The sequence below is a fragment of the Staurois parvus genome, unplaced genomic scaffold, assembly GCF_062004578.1.
Source record: "Staurois parvus isolate SC_StPar_1 unplaced genomic scaffold, SC_StPar_1.0 ptg000212l, whole genome shotgun sequence".
In the NCBI taxonomy this organism is placed as follows: Eukaryota; Metazoa; Chordata; class Amphibia; order Anura; family Ranidae; genus Staurois; species Staurois parvus.
In genome coordinates, this window is record NW_028318008.1 from 768,477 (window position 1) to 784,678 (window position 16,202).

General features: G+C 45.8%; 1 protein-coding gene across 1 annotated transcript in view; it reads left to right on the forward strand.

Annotated features, from left to right (window-relative positions):
- The window catches only part of TBX20 (T-box transcription factor 20), an 81,157-nt gene that overhangs the window by 34,195 nt on the left and 30,760 nt on the right, over positions 1 to 16,202 (forward strand). The window contains exon 4 of the mRNA XM_089678919.1: positions 14,070 to 14,178. Coding sequence (XP_089535045.1) covers positions 14,070 to 14,178 — 109 coding nt within the window. The remainder of the gene's footprint in view (positions 1 to 14,069; positions 14,179 to 16,202) is intronic.

Here is a 16,202-nt window from a genome sequence, read left to right on the forward strand (position 1 = left end):
ATGTATTATACATGGAGATCATATCCCCCCCTTATGTATTATACATGGAGATCATATCCCCCCTTATGTATTATACATGGAGATCATATCCCCCTTATGTATTATACATATAGATCATATCCCCCCCTTATGTATTATACATGGAGATCATATCCCCCCTTATGTATTATACATGGAGATCATATCCCCCTCATGTATTATACATGGAGATCATATCCCCCCTTATGTATTATACATATAGATCATATCCCCCCTTATGTATTATACATGGAGATCATATCCCCCCCTTATGTATTATACATGGAGATCATATCCCCCCTTATGTATTATACATGGAGATCATATCCCCCCTTATGTATTATACACGGAGATCATATCCCCCTTATGTATTATACATGGAGATCATATCCCCCCCCCTTATGTATTATACATGGAGATCATATCCCCCCTTATGTATTATACATGGAGATCATATCCCCCTTATGTATTATACATGGAGATCATATCCCCCCTTATGTATTATACATGGAGATCATATCCCCCCTTATGTATTATACATGGAGATCATATCCCCCCCTTATGTATTATACATGGAGATCATATCCCCCCCTTATGTATTATACATGGAGATCATATCCCCCCTTATGTATTATACATGGTGATCATATCCCCCTTATGTATTATACATGGAGATCATATCCCCCCCTTATGTATTATACATGGAGATCATATCCCCCCTTATGTATTATACATGGAGATCATATCCCCCCCTTATGTATTATACATGGAGATCATATCCCCCCCTTATGTATTATACATGGAGATCATATCCCCCCTTATGTATTATACATGGTGATCATATCCCCCCTTATGTATTATACATGGAGATCATATCCCCCCTTATGTATTATACATGGAGATCATATCCCTCTTAATCTCCTTCTCAGTAGAGAATACATTCAGTTCCTCTAATCTCTCCTCATATAGCTGATCTCCTCCATGCCTCGTATCAGTTTGGTTGCCCTTCTCTGTACTTTCTCCAGTTCCCCAATGTTCTTTTTGTGAATTGGTGCCCAAAACTGAACTGCATATTCCAGATGAGGTCTTACTAATGATTTGTACCGGGGGGGAGGGGGTAATATGATACAGTCAGGTCCATAAATATTGGGACATGGACACAATTCTAACATTTTTGGCTCTATACACCACAATGGATTTGAAATGAAACAAACAAGATGAGCTTTAACTGCAGACTGTCAGCTTTAATTTGAGGGTATTTACATCCAAATCAGGTGAACGGTGTAGGAATTACAACAGTTTGCATATGTGCCTCCCACTTGTTAAGGGACCAAAAGTAATGGGACAATTGGCTTCTCAGCTGTTCCATGGCCAGGTGTGTGTTATTCCCTCATTACCCCAATTACAATGAGCAGATAAAAGGTCCAGAGTTCATTTCAAGTGTGCTATTTGCATTTGGAATCTGTTGCTGTCAACTCTCAAGATGAGATCCAAAGAGCTGTCACTATCAGTGAAGCCATCATTAGGCTGAAAAAACAAAACAAACCCATTAGAGAGATAGCAAAAACATTAGGCGTGGCCAAAACAACTGTTTGGAACATTCTTAAAAAGAAGGAACGCACCGGTGAGCTCAGCAACACCAAAAGACCCGGAAGACCACGGAAAACAACTGTGGTGGATGAGCGAAGAATTCTTTCCCTGGTGAAGAAAACACCCTTCACAACAGTTGGCCAGATCAAGAACACTCTCCAGGAGGTAGGTGTATGTGTGTCAAAGTCACCAATCAGGAGAAGACTTCACCAGAGTGAATACAGAGGGTTCACCACAAGATGGAAACCATTGGTGAGCCTCAAACACAGGAAGGCCAGATTAGAGTTTGCCAAACGACATGTAAAAAAGCCTTCACAGTTCTGGAACAACATCCTATGGACAGATGAGACCGACATCAACTTGTACCAGAGTGATGGGAAGAGAAGAGTATGGAGAAGGAACTGCTCATGGTCCTCAGCATACCACCTCATCAGTGATCATGGTGGTGGTAGTGTCATGGCGTGGGCATGTATGGCTGCCAATGGAACTGCTTCTCTTGTATTTATTGATGATGTGACGGCTGACAGAAGCAGCCGGATGAATTGTGAAGTGTTTCGGGAATATTATCGGCTCATATTCAGCCAAATGCTTCACAACTCATTGGACGCTTCACAGTGCAGATGGACAATGACCCAAAGCAGACTGCAAAAGACACCAAAGAAGTGGAATGTTCTGCAATGGCCAATCACCTGACCTGAATCCGATGGAGCATTTCACTTGCTGAAGACAAAACTGAAGGGAAAATGCCCCAAGAACAAGCAGGAACTGAAGACAGTTGTAGTAAAGGCCTGGCAGAGCATCACCAGGGATGAAACCCAGCGTCTGGGGATGTCTATGCGTTCCACACTTCAGGCTGTCATTGACTGCAAAGGATTTGCAACCAAGTATTAAAAAGTGAAAGTTTGATTTATGATTATTATTCTGTCCCATTACTTTTGGTCCCTTAACAAGTGGGAGGCACATATGCAAACTGTTGTAATTCCTACACCGTTCACCTGATTTGGATGTAAATACCCTCAAATTAAAGCTGACAGTCTGCAGTTAAAGCACATCTTGTTTGTTTCATTTCAAATCCATTGTGGTGTATAGAGCCAAAAATGTTAGAATTGTGTCCATGTCCCAATATTTATGGACCTGACTGTATCTCTCTCTCTGGAGTCTATACCTCTTTTAATACAAGAGAGGATTTTGCTTGTATGGTCCATGCAGCAGTTTAATTTAATAGCAAAACCTTTCTGCAGTAAATCTTTGATATTTTTTTACATGGACTAAGGGATTTCTTTACTGTGCAAAAACGATTTGTATTATTTCTGTATTGATTTTAGGGAAACTTCACTCCCTCTCGCACTTTTTTGTGGTGTTATGCACAGCTCACTTACTCCCCCAGCCACCCAATCCAATAAGCCAGCCAATTGTCAAAATAATTGACAATTGCGCGGTCATTCAACACAGCACCCAAATGAAACTTACGTTCTTTTTTTCCCACGAATAGAGCTTTCTTTTGGTGGTATTTGATCACTTGTGCGGTGTTTATTTTTTGCGCTATAAAAAAAAGACCGATTTCAATTTCAAATTCGAGAAGAAAACAATATTTTTGATGTTTTGCTATTAAACATGTCCAGTAAAAAAAATTAAAAAATCAAATTTCGTGATCAATTTAGGCCAAAATGTATTCTGCTACATGTCTTTGCTAAAGAAAAAAAATCCAAATACGTGTAAATTAATTGGTTTACATGAAAGTTATAGCGTTTACAAATGGCGGTATTTATAGTGGGATTTTTTTCATTTTTTATTTTTACAGCGACTTATTGTGGGACTGCGGCAGGCATTCTGACACTGGGGGGGGAACTGACTTGATGTCACAGATATCCCCAGTGACACCAATACAGTGACCATTATTAATAAAAGGCACTGACACTGTACTAATGGCACTGGGCAGGAAGGGTTTAACATGAGGGGCGATCAAAGGTTTACTGTGTGTTGTTTTACTGTGTGCTGTGTGTGTGCTTCACTGCAAGCACAATGCTTTGCATGGCTCTTCTATGCAGAGCCATGCAAAGCAGTGTGCAGGAGCTGACAGAGGAGAGATCTGTATTGTAATGCTCCTCGATCACCTGGTGCCGCCGAGTAATCACCGGCTGGGACCCAGTGATTTACAGCCGAGGCCACAAATCGCAGAAAATGCAAAATCACATATATATACGATTTTGCGCACCCGTTCCTTCCTGTAGCAGTATTACTCCTATAGGCGGACAGGAAGCGGTTAATTAAGCGTTATATTTTTATACAACAATTTTTGTTTATTGTATGTCATATAATGTAAGAAAATGTTAGTATAATCGTTGAAAGGTAAAAAGTTATGTTGCCCATCAAAGGCCCAATCCTGCATCAATCCAATATCAGAAGATGCCCATGCAACCAAACTCATCCTTTCTTCTCAACGAGTTTACAAAAAGGAACCAATAACACACTTGCACCATCAGACAATAAAAAGCACTACAGATGACAGGCAAATACCTCCCTACTTGTCACTCCAGGGAATAGGTGCAGGAACTCCCCCCTTCTCAGTCACTTCTTGTCTCTGCTCCCTACCCTCTTCCTGGCATTGTCCCTTGGTTTCACCCTCTACCCACCTCCCAGTACCGCCCCTTTTAGAGAACACAGACCCGGGTATCATTTTGTGGTGATTTGTATGGAATGTGTTAATGATAACAAGAAAAGCAGTAAAATAGATCCCCCTTCAGCCAGCAGCAATAAACCTGCCCACAGCAATAATAGATTCACCCAGAAACAATAGATTCCACCCCTCAGCAACAATGGACCCTGGCAACAATAGACCCCCGACAGCAACAACAGACTTCCCAGCAGCCAGCATCTATAGACTCTCCAGCAGCCACCAACAACAGACCCCTAACGCAACAGTAGATCTCTTCCAGCAACAATTGACCCCTAGCAACAACAGATCCCCTGCCAGCAACAATAGATCTCTCCAGCAACAGTCAACAGCCACAAAATAGATGCCTTTCAGCAACAAAAGACCTCCAGCAGCCAGCAACAGTAGACCCCCCCCCCTCAACAGTATACTGTATCTTTTTCAAGCAGAGGCCCTATGGTGAGGTTTTTTTTTATGTCACAGCAGCAGTTTTTCAAACACAATTTAAAAAAAATACATTTGAATAAATTCTAATGCCCAAAAACACAATATAATACCTAATTTTTGAGTAAAATAATAAAGATGATATTACCCCAAGTAAGTAGACACCTAATATGTCACGTCTCGTGGAATCACACCAAACTTCGGTACTTACAAATCTCCATAGGCAATGTTTTAAAACCCTTTACAGGTTACCAGTTTCGGGTTACATAGGAGGTCTTGTGCTGGAATCATTGCTCTCACTCTAATGTTCATGGCAATACCTCACGTGTGTACAGATCGCCATTTACATATGTGTGTGGGACTGACAAGTGCATTCCCCATTGTGCGCAAGCATGGTGGGAAGGGGGTCACTTTAAAATTATTTATTTGGATTTTTTTTTCTTTTAACACTGTTTATTTAATTTTTGTCATCACTTGTATTGGTATTAGAGATGAGCGAATTATTCAAAAATTCAATTCGGCTGATTCGCCGAATTCGCGGAATAAATTCGATTCGAGGCGAATATATTCGCTGCGAATTTAACTTATAAAAAGGGTGTTTCTAGGCTTCAGAGAGCCTTTATATTAGTGCAGAACACTGTACCTTTAATTTAAATGCCCTTGGAGTCTGCTGGGGAAGAGAAATAATACTGTCAGTCAGTATGACATGCAGATGAGTGCCGTCGATCTTAGAATCACCGCACACTTCACTCATTTGGGCAGTCACGGGGCCAAAACCAGAGTGTGGAGCCACAGTGTGGCGGTGGAGGCAGCAGCAATGGGAGGCCATACAGCACCCTATGACAAAATGGAACCCACCAGCAGTGTGAGGAGACCTGAAAGTGGCACATGGCAGAGTGTGGCGATGGAGACAGCAGCAATGGGAGGCCGTACAGGGACCCATGAGAGACTCTGGACTTGGCAGCAGCATGAGGAGGCGGTATAGGGGCCCATGGCAGATTAGGGGCCTGGCAGCAGCTATAGGAGGCCCGTAATCTGCCAGCACCCTATGTCAAAAAATTCTACACACCAGCAGTGTGTGAGGAGACCTGAAAGTGGCACATGGCAGAGTGTGGCGATGGAGACAGCAGCAATGGGAGGCCGTACAGGGACCCATGAGAGACTCTGGACCTGGCAGCAGCATGAGGAGGCGGTATATAGGGGCCTATGGCAGATTAGGGGCCTGGCAGCAGCTATGGGAGGCCCGTAATCTGCCAGCACCCTATGTCAAAAAATTCTACACACCAGCAGTGTGTGAGGAGACCTGAAAGTGGCACATGGCAGAGTGTGGCGATGGAGACAGCAGCAATGGGAGGCCGTACAGGGACCCATGAGAGACTCTGGACCTGGCAGCAGCATGAGGAGGCGGTATATAGGGGCCTATGGCAGATTACGGGCCTGGCAGCAGCAGTGGGTGGGCGGTGGATGCAGCAGTATTCGGAAGCCATACACAGGCCTAGGTTAAAAAGCGGAAGCCGTCAGCAGCGTGAGCAGACGACAGAGGCACATGGCGCAGGGTGGCGGTGGAGGCAGCAGCAATGGAAGGCCATACAGCACCCTATCACAAAATGGAACCCACCAACAGTGTAAGGAGACCTGAAAGTGGCACATGGCAGAGTCTGGCGATGAAGTCAGCAGCAATGGGAGGCCGTACAGGGACCCATGACACACTCTGGACCTGGCAGCAGCAAGAGGAGGCGGTACAGGGGCCCATGGCAGAGTGGCGAAGCGTAAGCAGCTTAAATTGAAGGCCATACAGAGGCCTATGTTAAAAATAATAACATGTTTGGGGCATGATTCATGGCGGATTTAGTCAGTTGTGTCAGGAACTGGTGGTTTGAAATCCAGACTAATCCACGCCTGATTCATTTTCACAAACGTGAGTCTCTCCACACTTTGGGTGGACTGTCGTGTCCTCCGCGGAGTTACAATACCTCCTGCCGCACTAAACACGCGCTCCGATGCCACGCTACTGGCCGGGCATGACAGCCTTTCAAGGGCAAATTCAGCTAGTTGGGGCCAAAGGTCAAGTTTCGTTGCCCAGTAGTCAAGGGGATTGTCTACCTCGGTTGGCAGGGTGCTGTCCAAGTAGGCCCAAGCCTGTTGTTTGAGCTCCTGCTCCAGGTCCACCTGATGCTGCTGCTGCTGCTGCGGCTGGTTAGTAATTTCCTCACTGCGCTGGTGAAGAAAGCTACTCATCATCGACTGCAGACTGAGGCAGCCGCTGCTGGTGGAGCTACCACTGCTCCTACCACCCCACCCCTCCCCTGCTGCCATGGCAGCGGAACGCGAGCGCACAGGGCCCACAGTGTCTGAGGATGGACGTTGGCGCACAAAGGCAGAGACCAACTGACTACATAGGTGGTTTTTATAGTACTTTATTTTGGCCTCCCTCTCAGCAGGTGTGAAAAAGGCCACCATTTTTGAACGGTAGCGAGGGTCCAACAAGGTGGACAGCCAAAAGTCATCCCTCTGTCTGATGGTTATTATTCGGCTGTTGCTACGCAAGCAAACGAGCATGCTATGGGCCATTTGTGCCAAGGAATGCGAGGGACTCCCTGCCTCCATCTCCACAGCATACTGCCACGGTGCGTCTGGGTCCTCTGTCTCCTCCTCCTCCTCCTCTACCAGATGCTCCTGCTCCTCCACTCCTGTCCGCTGAGTGGAAAAACCACCCATTTCACTCAATAATTCCTGAGCACAAATGTCCTCCTCTACCTCCTCCTCTTCTTCCTGTCCTGCCCCCACAGGGGTCATGTGGCGTTGAGATCTGTGCGCCACGTCTACCGCACCCTGACCAGCCATTGTTAACAGCATTTGTTCCAGGACGTGCAACAGAGGAATGACGTCGTTCATCCCATAGTCCTGCCGACTCACAAATAGCGTGGCCTCCTCAAAGGGCCTGAGCAAGCGCAGGTGTCACGCATGAGCTGCCAATGACTGACATCGAAGTTACACAGGGGAGTACCTTTATCCGCTTTTAACATCAGGAAATCGGTGATGGCCTTTCGCTGTTCGTAAAGGCGGTCTAACATATGTAGGGTTGAATTCCACCTTGTTGCAACGTCGCAGATCAGGCGATGCTGTGGAATTCCGTTCTGCCGCTGCAGCTCAATGAGGGTGTGCTTTGCGGTGTAGGAATGGCTGAAATGCATGCAAAGTTTACGTGACATTTTAAGGATGTCTTGCAGTGGGATGGTGGATTTTAGGAACCGCTTGACAACCAGATTGAACACGTGAGCCATGTATGGCGCATGGCACAACCTTCCTTGACGCAGAGCAGACACCATGTTCTTTCCGTTGTCGGTCAACATGGTTCCGATTTTCAGTTTGCGCGGAGACAGCCATCTGTCGATTTCTCTGTTCATTACACTCAGAAGTTCCTCCCCTGTGTGACTACGTTCGCCAAGGCATACCAGGTGCAGCACAGCGTGACACCGTTGCGCCCTGCACATGTGATATGCCGGTCGGGTAATGGGACTTGGCACGGGGGTGGCGGCTGAGGACACGGCGGAAGAAGAGGTGGTAGAGGCGGACATCTTTGCCGGACCAAGGACGTGCAAACGTGGAGGCAAAAGCGGCGTGACCTGTCCAAGTTGCTGGTGCGGCTGTGCCGGCACCACGTTCACCCAGTGGGCCGTAAATGACATGTACTGTCCCTGACCGTAGTTACAGCTCCACACGTCGGCGCTGCCGTGCACTTTGGCAGAGACCGACATGCTCAAAGACTGGCCCACCATCTCTTCTACATGTGAATGCAGGGCTGGCACTGCCTTTTTGGCGAAGAAATGACGGCTTGGCACTCTCCACCGCGGCGCGGCACAAGCCATCATTTCTCTGAAAGGTGCTGAGTCCACCACTTGGAAAGGGAGGGACTGCAGCACCAGCAACTTGGACAGGAGGACGTTCAGCTTCTGCACCGTCGGGTGCGTGCTCGCAAACTGTTGTCTCTTGGAAACGGATTCCAAGAAAGACTGCTGACGGAATCCGTGAAGAGGAGTAGCAGGAGAAGGAGCATCTGAACGAGCGGAAGATGCCAACGAGCGACAACTCCCCTCAGCAGAGGTGTTGGAGCCTTGACTGGCTGATAGAGGGCGATTGACGTCGGGTGACGGAGCAAGTAACGGAGCGGGTGATGGAGCAGGGGCTGGGGCAGGCAGAACCGCCGTATCTTTATCACGGTTTTCCCAGGCCACCAAATGGCGACGCTGCATATGCTGCCGCAATGCTGTAGTCCCAACATGGGCCCCCTGGCCACGCTTGACTTTCTGGCCACATAGTCGACATACGGCTACGTTTACTTCCTCGGGCGGCTTGACGAAAAATTGCCACACCACCGAGTAGGAAACTTTGCCCCCGATACTCCTCACTGGCTGACTGCTACTTCCTCCGTGCACACCGGCACCACTACTGGCCGTGGTGGTAGGCTGCAGTGGAGCTGGTGCTCTACTCCGTGGCCATTTGCCTCCACTGACACTGCTGCGACCCTGCTGCCTCCTGGGCAACCCACCGACTGTTTTGCTCGCTGGCAAGCTGGCACCCTCTTCTCCTGATGATGCGGAAGCAATAGCCTGATGACGACGAGGCTGCCAAGTGCGATCAGCCTCATCAGACCTGTCTCTAGACCGGCTACTGAGCCACTCTCCTCGCCACTACTTCTTCGCCTGGCTGCTGAAGAGGCGGATGTCTCCCCCCGTTCCTGACCGCCCTCTGTTAGCTCTTCCTCACTGTACAGTGGGGCTGAGCCCACAGCATGCGATACTTCGCTTGGTGAGGGAACACCAAAGGACAGGGGCAGGTAGAGGACACGTGATTTCAGTGGGCTTGGTCCCGGGCCATGCCAACTAACGGTTGTGTCTGACGTACCCACCGACCGTTGGCTGTAGGTGTCAGAGGTGACCTGGGAAGAGGAAGACGACCGAGCCAACCAATCGATGACGGCAGGGTTGTCGGTGGAGACACGACCGCTGGATGACACCGGGAGCACTGGCCTCTGGCTGCGACTAGTGCTGCCTCGACCCCTTCCTCTGCTGCCACGTCTGCTCGCTCCTGAAACATTGCCTCCTCTGCCACTCCTCTGCATGTTGTCTGACATACTCTTTAATTCAATAAGCACCCCAAACATAAAACAGGATTTAACTCTTTGAACGTACAATAGTGGTTGTGAAGCAGAAAGTAACGATTCTGTGTCCCTGAGTAACAATTCTGTGCCCCTGAGTAACAATTCTGTGTCCCTCAGTAACGATTCTGTGTCCCTCAGTAACGATTCTGTGTCCCTCAGTAACGATTCTGTGTCCCTCAGTAACGATTCTGTGTCCCTGAGTAACGATTCTGTGTCCCTGAGTAACGATTCTGTGTCCCTCAGTAACGATTCTGTGTCCCTGAGTAACGATTCTGTGTCCCTCAGTAACGATTCTGTGTCCCTGAGTAACGATTCTGTGTCCCTGAGTAACGATTCTGTGTCCCTCAGTAACGATTCTGTGTCCCTGAGTAACGATTCTGTGTCCCTGAGTAACGATTCTGTGTCCCTCAGTAACGATTCTGTGTCCCTGAGTAACGATTCTGTGTCCCTGAGTAACGATTCTGTGTCCCTCAGTAACGATTCTGTGTCCCTGAGTAACAATTCTGTGTCCCTGAGTAACAATTCTGTGTCACTGAGTAACAATTCTGTGTCCCTGAGTAACAATTCTGTGTCCCTGAGTAACAATTCTGCGTCCCTGAGTAACAATTCTGTGTCCCTCAGTAACGATTCTGTGTCCCTCAATATCGATTCTGTGTCCCTGAGTAACGATTCTGTGTCCCTGAGTAACGATTCTGTGTCCCTGAGTAACAATTCTGTGTCCCTGAGTAACAATTCTGTGTCCCTCAGTAACGATTCTGTGTCCCTCAGTAACAATTCTGTGTCCCTGAGTAACAATTCTGTGTCCCTCAGTAACGATTCTGTGTCCCTCAGTAACAATTTTGTGTCCCTCAGTAACGATTCTGTGTCCCTGAGTAACGATTCTGTGTCCCTGAGTAACAATTCTGTGTCCCTCAGTAACGATTCTGTGTCCCTCAGTAACGATTCTGTGTCCCTGAGTAACAATTCTGTGTCCCTGAGTAACAATTCTGTGTCCCTCAGTAACGATTCTGTGTCCCTCAGTAACGATTCTGTGTCCCTGAGTAACAATTCTGTGTCCCTCAGTAACGATTCTGTGTCCCTCAGTAACGATTCTGTGTCCCTGAGTAACAATTCTGTGTCCCTGAGTAACAATTCTGTGTCCCTGAGTAACAATTCTGTGTCCCTCAGTAACGATTCTGTGTCCCTCAGTAACGATTCTGTGTCCCTGAGTAACAATTCTGTGTCCCTGAGTAACAATTCTGTGTCCCTGAGTAACGATTCTGTGTCTGTCCCTGAGTAATGATTCTGTGTCTGTCCCTGAGTAACGATTCTGTGTCTGTCCCTGAGTAACAATTCTGTGTCTGTCCCTGAGTAACGATTCTGTGTCCCTGAGTAACGATTCTGTGTCCCTGAGTAACGATTCTGTGGCCCTAAAGTCTCTGTGGCCCTAACTCTGTCCCTAATACAAACAGGTCTGTCTCTCTTGAATGACTGGAGGCTAATGGAGAATTCTAAGATGGCCGCGATTTATAGCTCCACCATTACACAGTGCTGGCTGGCTGGCTGCTGATTGGCTAATGCGATCACATGTCATGAATGAATGCATTATGGGTCAGCGCGCCTTGTCTGCGCGCCTTCCCAGAGATCCCCGCTCCGTCGCCACACATGTCGCCGCCATTTTTGGGAAAATTCGATTCGTGCATCCGAAGTTTGCTAATTTTCGGATTCGGCGCGAATCGAATTTTTCCTAATCTTCGAAACGAATTCCACTTCGTCAAGTTCGATTCGCTCATCTCTAATTGGTATCACAAGTGTGTAAAAATCTCTTGTGATGACAACAAGCAGCGACAGATCCCCATTACTGACATCTGGGGTGTATTAGACCCCAGATGCCTCCTTTGTCCTTGCCAGCTTTGGATCAAACTTGGAGCTTTTTGATCTGAAGCTTTACTAAGCCAGCAATGGCCGGTAAACAACAGACAGAAGCCAGAAGTGAGGAAATCCTCATCACTTCTGGTTTCTGACATCACTTAGTGGGAAGAACAACATCTGTTCCTCCCGCTGTGTTTCAGGAAAGGGTTGCCACCGGATGCATTCCTTACTGGGCATCCCAATCACATGGAATGGCCCGGTAAAGGTGGCGGGAGGAGCGATTACTTTTAGTTTGTGCAGAATCACTGACCCAAAAGAATGTTATGCGATCTTCAGCAACGACCAAGCTGTCCCCCATCCCATCCAAGCACATTCAAGTACATCCTATGGATGGGGAGTGGTGAAGGTGAACCTGTGCTTTTACCATGCAGACAAAGCAACATGTTCCCTTGCATACTGCAGCCCTTCACAGCAGCATATACTTACCTTAAAGCGGAGTTCCAGTGAAACTGTAAAAAAATAAAACTCAGCAGCTACAAAAACTAGCTGCTGACTTTTAAAAACCAGCCACTCACCTGTCCCTCGATCCATCCAGTGGTCCCAGTGCCGGCATTGTACATGCGTGAGTAGTGCTGCGCTTTCTGAATGGTCTCGTAGTCTTCTGGGACTTGTCACGTGTGTCAGAAGACTACGGGGAGGGAGGACAACTTCCGCTTCCAATTGCATAAGGAATCACAGTGGGTACCTGTCAAATTTGGGTACCCGCTCCCCAAAGGTGCCAATCCTTAATGGGGAGCGGGGGAGCAGTCACTAAAGCGGAACTTCCCCTTTTGGGTGGAGCTCTGCTTTTTTTTTCACTTCCACACTGATCCGTTCAGCCTCTGGGAGAAAACCAAAGGCCCTGTGTGAGGTACAAGTCACTGGAGTTGTAGCTCACACAAGGCTGTGGCCCTGTGTGGCATCCCTGATTGGCCCTGAACTGCCACATGGCTAAAGCTGGCCATAGATAGAATTTTGAATTAAAATTCTTAGGAAAAGAAAAGTAGTACAAATATTCTCAGAACATTTGAATGTCATTCGAAAGATTTCACTTGCTTTTAACATTTGGCTTTGGAATGAATGAACTTCACCAAACAAAACAACACATACACTGTACATACACTACAACATTTCCATCCTGTTCCTTCAAATTTCCTTGTCATTGTGGTTGAAAAAGAAAGTTGATTTGACCCTACTAATATTTAGAAAATTGAACAAACTTTCTTAGAACATTCTCTCCCTAAGAACTTTCGTTCAAATGTTTGCCCATCTATGTCCAGCATAAAGCTGAGTTCCAGTTGAATAAAAAAAAATAAAAGTCAACAGTAACAAAAACTGTAGCTGCTGACTTTTAAAATACAGACACTTACCTGTCCCTCGGTCCAGTGGGGTCCTCACCACCGCTGGCTTCACCGGCCGTCTTCTCTCTCCGGCACCAGCATCCTTAGTTTGGGCACCCGGCTGTGACAGCTTGCCGTTTCACAGCCGGGTGCCCACTGCGCATGCGCGAGAAGCACTGCGCTTTGTGAATGGCCCCCGTAGTCTTCTGGGACCTGTCACGTGTCCCAGAAGACTACGGGGAGGGAGGGGGGAGGACAACGTCCGCTTCCGATCGCCTTAGGGATCGCACCAGAAGTGGGAGCGGGTACTTGTCAAATTCAGGTATCCGCTCCCCAAAGGTGCCAATCCTTAATGGGGAGCGGGGGGACAAAGCATTAAAGCGGAACTTCCCTTTTTGGGTGGAGCTCCACTTTAAGTCACTTGCACCTCCATACCTGAAAGTACCAGATATTTCGGTTAGCTCCTGAAACAGAAGGGTGGGGCAAAGGAAACATGAGTATATGCTGCTAAGGATAGGGGGGAGTACTGAAGCAAAGTTTTAGCTTGAAACTTTATGTGTGCAAATTTTAGAACAATTACTATTGAATTGCTGGATTTATTTATCATCAATTACTGATTATCTGTATCTGTCAAACACAGAATGCAATAAACAAACTAAGAATAATCCTGAACTAAAAAAAACATGCTGCATGAAAGAATGGAAAACTATTCCAAGGGAAGAATAAATACATTTGTCAGGTAGAAATGTATAACATTTAATTTGTGAAAAAGGGTTACCCAAACGTTTGCATGTGCTACACAATGTGAATTCAGATAAAATGTTACCGGTAATTGTTATTTCAGTTTTTGCAGAAACATGTTTACTTGCTGCACGTAAAAAGGTTTTGATGAGTCTTAAAATTTGAAATAAATACTTTTTATTAAAAAGCAAATAATGAATATTAACAGTTTATTTTTTATTTCATCATTTAGATTATATGTGCATCCTGATTCTCCATTCACTGGGGAGCAGCTACTGAAGCAAATGGTTTCTTTTGAGAAAGTCAAGCTCACAAACAATGAACTGGACCAGCATGGACATGTAAGTGTGTACATACTGATGGAAGGTCATATACAGTGCAGACACCAAAATAACACCAGCGCCATCCCAGAGGATTGCATTACTCACCCAACCACAAGTGCTTGGACAGATAAAAATTTGGAGAGGATAGAAGTATTCATGTGTGATATGATTAGAGGAAGACGCATGCACAGCTTTTCAAGCAACAGAGATAGTAGCGTGTCTTGTTAATTGTCAGACATTCAGCACATATGTCTATAGTATTTGTAGCGTTAACACAGATATCCTTCATGTGCTGTATTGTATGTTTAGCTGTCCACACTGACAACAAAAAGATATTACAAAACCATAAAGCATATATACAGTGGGGATGGAAAGTTTGGGCACCCCAGCTACAAATGTGTATTAATGTGCATAAAGAAGCCAAGGAAAGATGGAAAAATCTCCAAAAGGCATCAGATTACAGATTAGACATTCTTATAATATGTCAACAAAAGTTAGATTTTATTTCCATCATTTACACTTTCAAAACAACAGAAAACAAAAAAATGGCGTCTGCAAAAGTTTGGGCCCCCTGCAGAGTTAATATCTTGTACTGCCCCCTTTGGCAAGTATCACAGCTTGTAAACGCTTTTTGTAGCCAGCCAAGAGTCTTTCAATTCTTCTTTGAGGTATCTTTGCCCATTCTTCCTTACAAAAGTCTTCCAGTTCTTTGAGATTTCTGGGCTGTCTGTCACGCACGGCTCTTTTAAGGTCTATCCATAGATTTTCAATGATGTTGAGGTCAGGAGATTGTGAAGGCCATGGCAAAACCTTCCGTTTACGCCTCTTGATGTAATCCCCCGTGGATTTCCAGGTGTGTTTAGGATCATTATCCATTTGTAGAAGCCATCCTCTCTTTAACTTCAGCTTTTTCACAGATGGCATCAAGTTACCATCCAAAATTTGCTGAAATTTTATTGAATCCATTTTTCCTTCTACTCGTGAGATGTTCCCTGTGCCACTGGCTGCAAGACAACCCCAAAGCATGATTGATCCAACCCCATGCTTCACAGTTGGACAGAGGTTCTTTTCATTCAATTCTGTGCCCCTTCTTCTCCAAACGTACCTTTGCTCATTCCGGCCAAAAAGTTCAATTTTAACCTCATCGGTCCACAGAACTTGTTTCCAAAATACATCAGGCTTGTCTATATGTTCATTTGCAAAGTTCAAACGATGATTTTTATGGTGAGGACGTAGAAGAGGTTTTCTTCTGATGACTCTTCCATGAAGACCATATTTGTACAAGTATCTCTTTATAGTGGAATAGTGACCACAACTCCAGTGTCTGCCAGATCTTTCTGGAGGGATCGTGCCGTCAAACGTGGGTTTTGAATTGTTTTTCTCACAATCCTGTGAGCTGTTCTGTCTGATATTTTTCTTGGTCTTCCAGATCTTGCTTTAACTTCCACTGTTCCTGATGACTGCCATTTCTTAATTACATTTCGAACAGAGGATATTGACATCTGAAAATGCTTTGCTATCTTCTTATAGCCTTCTCCAGCTTTGTGAGCGTCAACTATTTTCAGTTTCAGTTTTCTAGACAACTGCTTAGAATAACCCATGGTGCTGATTGTTGGGGCAAGGTCAGATGAGTCTGGGCATTTAAAACCTTTGAGATTGACATCACCTGGTCTTCCCAGACGATGATTGAGAACAATCCATGACACTGGCAGGTCTCAGCTTTGCAAAGGGGGCAGTGCATGCTATACATTCTGCAGGGGGCCCAAACTTTTGCAGACGCCATTTTTTTGTTTTCTGTTATTTTGAAAGTGTAAATGATGGAAATAAAATCTAACTTTTGTTGACATATTATAAGAATGTCTAATCTGTAATTTGATGCCTTTTGGAGATTTTTCCATCTTTCCTTGGCTTCTTTATGCACATTAATACACATTTTTAGCTGGGGTGCCCAAACTTTCGATCCCCACTGTAGGTTCTTCAAAAAGTCTCCGCACTTTTTTAACATATATAATATATAAAACTTTTTGAAGTCCCTATATATA